General features: G+C 36.7%; 1 protein-coding gene across 1 annotated transcript; it reads right to left on the reverse strand.

The window, feature by feature from the left end:
* Positions 1–3,465: 3,465 nt before the first annotated feature.
* On the reverse strand, positions 3,466–6,400 carry LOC120080490. Its single transcript, XM_039035161.1, has 4 exons — positions 6,203–6,400; positions 5,411–5,565; positions 4,492–4,782; positions 3,466–4,329 (listed from the first exon to the last, which is right to left on the reverse strand). The coding sequence occupies exons 2-4, from the start codon at positions 5,543–5,545 to the stop codon at positions 3,703–3,705; spliced, it is 1,053 nt and encodes a 350-aa protein (XP_038891089.1). The 5' UTR covers positions 5,546–5,565; positions 6,203–6,400; the 3' UTR covers positions 3,466–3,702.
* Positions 6,401–7,180: the final 780 nt, after the last annotated feature.

The raw sequence follows: 7,180 nt of genomic DNA on the forward strand, positions 1-7,180 counted from the left end.
AATTTATCAACAAGCAGAAGACTCCCAAGACTCCTAAAGTTGCACTCTTAGAAGATAGAAGACCCTTATAGACTGAAGTCCTTTGAAGATACAAGTATTCTTCCAAGACTTCAACTCCATGATCATCACGCGCTTCGCTTCCTTAAATCAAGCGTATGCATTCAACTGAGAGAGAATTAGAGGATCAAGTACTAGAAATCGAACCACATCGCATCAAATCAACTTCAACACAACACCAACTTAAGTTCAACTCCACGAAATAAGTTCAACTCAATGGCTGATCGTTCAAGAAGATCAACTAGCTTAAAGTTTATAATTTATTTTGAAAACATCAAAATATTGTGTATTAGAGATTGTACTCACTTTCCACAAAATTAATACAAATACAAAGTTCAAGTTCCACGAAATAAATTTCTCTTAAAATCTCGTGCGAACAACTACCCAACTGGATACTCTATACCTACCAGTGTACATGCGGCCATGGAAGTTCCTGAGTGGAAAGCGGCAGTAATGGAAGAAATGAGAGCTCGAGACAAATAAGACTTGAGAGTTAGTAGCGCTCCCTAGAGGTCATAAGACAGTTGGTTGCAAATGGGTGTTCACAGTGAAGTATAGGTCTGACGGAACGCTCGAGAAATATAAGGCCAGATTAGTTACTAAAGGGTTCACTCAGACATATGGGATTGATTATTCATAAACATTTTTCCCAGTAGCTAAGTTAAACACAATCTGAGTTCTTCTATCTGTTGCCGTGAATAAAGATTGGCCCCTACATCAACTACATGTAAAAAATATCTTCCTGAATGGTGAGTTAGAAGAGGAGGTTTATATGAGTCCGCCTCCAAGTTTCGAAACTAAGTTTGGGAATCATGTTTACAAACTCAGGAAGTCCTTATATGGGTTAAAATAGTCTCCTAGGGCATGGTTCGACAGGTTCACATTGTTTGTTAAGTCGCAAAGGTTTGTTCAAGGGATTCTGATCATACATTGTTTACCAAAAAAATCACCTTTAGGGAAGATTGCTGTGTTGGTGGTGTATGTTGATGACATCATTTTATCAGGAGATGACATAACAGAAATTGTTAAGTTGAAACAAAGGATGACAGGCGAATTTGAAATCAAGGATCTTGGTAGTCTGAGATATTTTTTCGGGATAAAAGTGGCGAGATCAAAAGTAGAAATATTTGTATCTTGACAGAAATACACTCTGGACTTGTTAAAGGAAACAAGAATGACTGGATACAAACTCATTGACACTCCTATTGAGGTCAATAGCAAACTGAAAAGAATTTCAGAAGGAGTTCCTGTAAATAAAGAGAGGTATCAACACTTGGTAGGAAACTAATTTACTTATTTCATACTAGGCCCAACATCTCCTATGTTGTGAGTGTGGTAAGTCAGTTCATGCAGAATCCGTATGAGGAGCACATGGAAGCAGTGACTCGAATTTTGAGATACCTGAAGTCCACCCCTGGGAAGGGCTTAGTGTTCAGAAAATATGACACACGGAGCATTGAAGCGTATACTGACTCAGATTGGGCAGGATCAGTGACTAATAGAAAGTCAACCTTAGGATACTGTACCTTTGTGTGGGGAAATTTGGTGACTTGGCGGAGTAAAAAATAGGGTGTAGTGGCCAGAAGCAGTGCTGAGGCAGAGTATAGAGCTATGAGTCTAGGAGTGTGAAGAAATCTGGTTGCAGAAAGTTTTGTCTAATCTTCATCAAGACAGTCCGGGTCCCATGAAGCTGTATTGTGATAATAAGGCTGCTATTCGTATTGCTAATAATCCAGTACAACATGATAGAACCAAGCACGTGGAAATTGACAAACACTTTATTAAAGAGAAGTTAGACCACCGGTTATTTGTATTCCCTATGTACCTTCAGTCCAACAGGTTGGAGATGTTCTTACCAAAGGGTTATCGAGACAGACGTTTGAAGCTTGTATTAACAAGTTGGGTCTTGCCGATATCTACGCCCCAACTTGAGGGGGAGTGTTGAAATATGTTGCATTAGCCCTAAGGACATATTTGTAGTTTACTCTATATTTACTAAATTAGGATTTCCCTTCATTCTATTTATATATGAGGTTGGGGACTCTTGTAAGTATGACATTAAACAATAGAACTTTTCTATCGTGGTTTTTTCTCCCTGAATTAGGGTTTTCCACGTAAACATTGTCTTGTCTCTTTTCTTTCGATCTTTCAATACAACCGAATACAAACCGACATTTTCCTATATATAAAAAACCAAATTGCTCAAATTCTTGCTCTTTTTCGTTTGGTTGTGAGGGCAGCTATTGCAATGACTATCGAGATTTGGACTTGTGCTGTGACTCAACTTTACAAGCACAAGAACGGCGATGTGGTGTGGCAGAATGTGGACAACCATACAAACAAGAACTGATTGAGAATGCATTGATTCACATTGTGATGCAAAGAGAGCGTGCATATCACGTGCAGGATTTGGTTTGTGTTCGTTGCAAACAGATTAAAGCTGCTCATCTGTGGGAACAATGTGCCTGTGCTGGCACATTTCACTGCAAAGAAGATGGCAAGGAATTTTCACTGTAAAGAAGATGGCAAAGAAGATGGCACATTTTTCGAGTATCTTGCTAAATGATTGAAACCAACGTAGTTCCATCTCTAATCAAGATTATACTATTTGAGCATAGCAGCGGATTCTGATGATGATAAAGTTTCAAAATTTTCACCTATTAGAATCTAGTTTAGTGGCTACGGCAAGTTTATCACGAGTTGTCAAAAGTTTCAACTTCTCCAGTTATTCTTTATTTTATTTTATTTTTTATTCAGTGCTATTATATTTAGGCATGTAATTGTTAAAGTTGTATATAAATTTTTCTATCAATAAAATTTTATATTCCCTCAACCTATAAGTTTATAATTTGAGTCAACTATAATAAAATAAAATCATAAGCCAATTAATTAAGACTTCACTATGATTATGTTTGCAAATCATCTATGCATTGATTTTCAAATGTAGGCTTCTTTAAATGTTGGTTTTGATTAGAGTAAATGCATGAACAATAGAAAATTTGACTAAGAGTATAAATTGATTCATTTATGAATTTTTCGGGATTTAATTGATACAACTAGAAGTTTCACACGGATTTTCCTGTAAATTGATACATTTGCAAAAATGTTCAGGTTTTAAATACATCAACCCGGGATATAAATTGACGTTTTCCCTAAAATTAAATCTTATTAAGCTTGGATTTGACATATTATAAACGATAAAATCAAGATGAGGTGATGAGGCATGCAATACAGAAATTGTAGTCTAGTTGCCATGCATTTACTTTTGGAAGGTTGAAGGAAAAACACTCGCAACTTTCTTGGGTCAACTAAAGTAATGAATTTTTTAGCCGACTATATTGAATTCAATTTATCACAATTACAAACTCATCTCAACTTGCCCCGCAATTTCTCTCCATCTTTCCTCTATTATTGGTAATGCTTTGCTTCTCATCAATTTCCTTCCGGGCCAAAATATCACAAAGCAAAATTGAACATTCCCACCAAAAGACTTAATTCACACACACACAGAGACTTTATTTTATCATTTTATATTTTGAAGTGTCAAAATGCTTCCAAACAAATGAACAAACTGGTGTATTAATTGAAGAATTACACTCATTAGGATACAGAGCAAAACACTCACAATAAATGGTGAAGAAGAGATCAGCAAGGCACCTTGGTTGGTGAAGGTGGACCTGCTACTTGAAGAGTGGTAACTGGATTCCAGCTTTCTATGTCGCCACAATGACCGTTCTTCACGGTAACCATCGGCAAAATGGTGGATTCAGCGAGAGAATCTTGGAGGGTTAGTTTTTTTGAAGCCACTGCCTTGAGTCGGAGTCGCTCTGCCCTCGAGCCGATGACTTGCCCTAAAACTGATGCTGCAATTGTAAATGCCATGGCTGACTTGGGCATTAAAATAGATTTCCTTAGCATAGCTATAAATGGAACAGCTGCATGAACGGCAGCAAACCATGAGGGTGAGAATTTTTCAGTGTGTTCTCTCCATATTCCTAAAGGTACGTTTGCTGCCATGCCTAGTAGACCGATTGCAAGTACTTTTGCTGGCAATGGTTGGGGACGGAGATTCTTTGCAAATGCGGTCTTTGCTAAAGCTGCTCTTGCTGCAACTACTGCTGGTGGGCATTTGAATTTCATGCCTGGTGGGGGCTGAAGAGCTTTGGCGACAAGCGGTATGACACTGCTAACAGCACGATATGACTTTGCAATTGGGCAGTTCCCCATTTGCAGCCATTCATTGCCCACTGCTTCATGCTGTGAATTTCCACCCTGAGAATGAACATAATGATAAGTCAACAGGACAGATTGTATTCATCCTAGATTTTCAACAATTCAGATAACAAGATTCTCTGCATATGAATTTCATTATCTTTCATCTGACAGCTAAAGTACTAAATGTTAATAAACCATGGATGATTAACAATTGATCACCTGCGAAGAAGACTCTTTCATGGATGACTCAAATTTCTTTTTCTGATTTTTCCACTTTTCTGAAAATGAATCAAAGCTGAAGGGGCCTCCAGGTCCGAAGGATGAGAGGCTAATAGTGGCTGCCTTTGCAGCTAAAGGATTGAACTGTGATGGGGTTGGTTTGAGTTCTACACTCTCTGGATGCATAGATCTTCCAGAGAGTGGAACAACTCCATCTTGTCCATGAAAAAGCCTAAATGCCATATCAAAATTGGGACCATCTTCAAAAATTGGCCCTTTAGCTCCACGTACCTATAAAGAGAGTAGAAGCAGCTATCAGAAAAACAAAGAATTATGTGGAAAACTAAATTACAAGAAAGAGGAAGACCTAACAACCTATATTGAAGATCGTAAGGTGAAATCTGAATATAACACCTGAACTCTAGTGCTAAATGCTAATAGTAAAGTATGCAATAAGAGGATAACTAACATAGGTACATAAAGAACTAAAGAAGCAACAAAGTAAACTTATTCTATGTGGCATCAATACGTACACCAGAATAACTAAGCTAATGCCTCAGCTGGAAACAAAAAAATTCTAAGAAACGATTTGTATAAAAGTATAACTAACATTTACACATGTGTCAAGTTCTGTAAAACTAATTAATATCTACCTAATTATATTTAACGAGTATGTATTATAAATAATTATAAAAAAATGAAACACTGAATAACTTTGACATGAAGAATTTCATTTCCATTACGTTGAAATATAATATTAGGGAAAGACTGTAATTATATCTGATTTTCCATGTGTTTTCCATAGTTGAACATTGACCAATGTAATATGTAAAACAAACGGGTAGATTTATATTTTCATTCGATATCTTTGGTGAAACAAATAAATTCAAATATAAATTCATAGAAAGAAGAAACTTACAGGTATTGGGAATGCCATGGACGAGGAAAATGAGAAATTTGTCGGCTCATTAATATTCCTTAAGAATGGACATCTTTGAATATCCTGATTAAAAGTTGTAGAGCCCTCTGTAAAGCCTCCAAGGAAATTATCCATTTGTACCTTGAACGGTTTACCTGCACAAAGATGTAATGGGTCCCCATAAAGTTGTTACCACAGAATTGTAATATAAAAGAAGAATACTCAAAGAAGTAGTACCCACAAATGAAGGTTTTTCTTAAAAGCTCCAAAACCCTGAAAAGTCAACCAAAGAATTTATCCTAGTTCATCTAGAGGCCCAAATTTCAGTAAGCACTCCAACAATCAGGAGAAGTAACAAGGACATGCAAGTAATTAAAAAACACAACTATGAACTAACAGAATAAAAATCAAATTCACAAAAGAAGAAGACAAAACCCCAGTTGTTTATCAAGTGAACTCTCGGAAGTTGATCAATACTGATGTAATTAAAAACAATCATTCAATTCAGACTATATGTAAAACAATTCGAAAACAATCAACTCAGAACTGAATCCTTAGCTAAGAGATGACAAAACACGAAATTAAAAACATCAAAGCGGGCTCAATTCGAACGTATTCAGCTCGTAAAAAAATGCTTATACGTCAGATCGCACAGAAAATCGATAAATTTACAACAGAAAACGTAGAAAGGAAAATTAAAAGAAAAAAAAAACAGAAATTAGAAATGCAGGGCAAAGTCAGATAGATCGGAAACAAAGGAAGAGGAAGAGAAGAGAAAATGAAGAATAATACCTGGAGGGTGGAGATCGGAGAGAGAGGAGAAGATCGGAGAAGGAATTATGGAGAAGAAGGGTAGGTGAAGGCAAAGACAGAGTAAAAGGAGAAGATGCTTTGTTTTATTTTTATTTTGCAGAGCAGAGCAAAGAGAGATGAAACGACACCGTGCAAGGCACACGCCACGCCTTTGTTGAAGTTCTCAATGAAGAATGGAAATAATTGTAAAGGGCAAAGGGCGTATGGCGATTGGCGTTGGCGGGCGACCTAATTTTGGTCAACGCTTTGCAGCGGTCTTTCTTATGTTTTTTTCTTCCTACCGAGGGCTCAACTTCGCTGATTGTGGGCCCATGCGCCACGCGCTTCACGCTCTTTTACTTTTATTTTCATTTATTGATTATTTCCACCAATAGGTCATAGACTCTTGAGAATTTCATACGGATGTAAAAAACATTCAAATTTTGGCTTTTTGATGACATCAGCCGTATGTGAAATGTCTGTTTAGTCTTCAAAACATTCGAAGATGTGTGCGCATCCCAGATTTTCCTTCGTTCATCTCGTTTCTCACTCATAGGAAGCACTTGACCCAGATTCTCACACATTCCTCTCATTTTTTTTACCTCTTCTTCTCATGCCTTCCTCTCATTCATCTTTGGATAGAAATCGAACATTTTAAATCTCAATTTTCAATCTGACTCCCTCATTCCTCTCGCTTCACCTTCTTTTCTCTCGTTTTTTTGTATCTCATTCTTTATCAATTTTTCGCCAGTTTGTATGTAAATAATAGCCATTGTATGAATTTTCGAATACTTCGAAAAACCCATAATTCTTTCAAATCAATTTAATGAAAAGTGGTATGCACGCTAAGTCCCACTAAGATAACAAAAAAATTTGACCAAATCGAGTATCATCCGTTCTCATAAAATGTTCTCTTTTTAAAAAAAAAACCATGACATTTAGCTGCAAAGTTTCCAAAAAATACGAATTTGTAATGTT

Source organism: Benincasa hispida, chromosome 6, assembly GCF_009727055.1.
Source record: "Benincasa hispida cultivar B227 chromosome 6, ASM972705v1, whole genome shotgun sequence".
Lineage (NCBI taxonomy): Eukaryota > Viridiplantae > Streptophyta > Magnoliopsida > Cucurbitales > Cucurbitaceae > Benincasa > Benincasa hispida.

Bases quoted from the DNA above. Each gene is read 5' to 3' on its own strand.
- LOC120080490 (XM_039035161.1), bottom strand. From the start codon at position 5,545: ATGGATAATTTCCTTGGAGGCTTTACAGAGGGCTCTACAACTTTTAAT. The intron at 4,783-5,410 runs GTAAGTTTCTTC...CTCTCTTTATAG, and splicing joins CCATGGCATTCCCAATACCT to GTACGTGGAGCTAAAGGGCC. The intron at 4,330-4,491 runs GTGATCAATTGT...GTTCATTCTCAG, and splicing joins TGAAAGAGTCTTCTTCGCAG to GGTGGAAATTCACAGCATGA.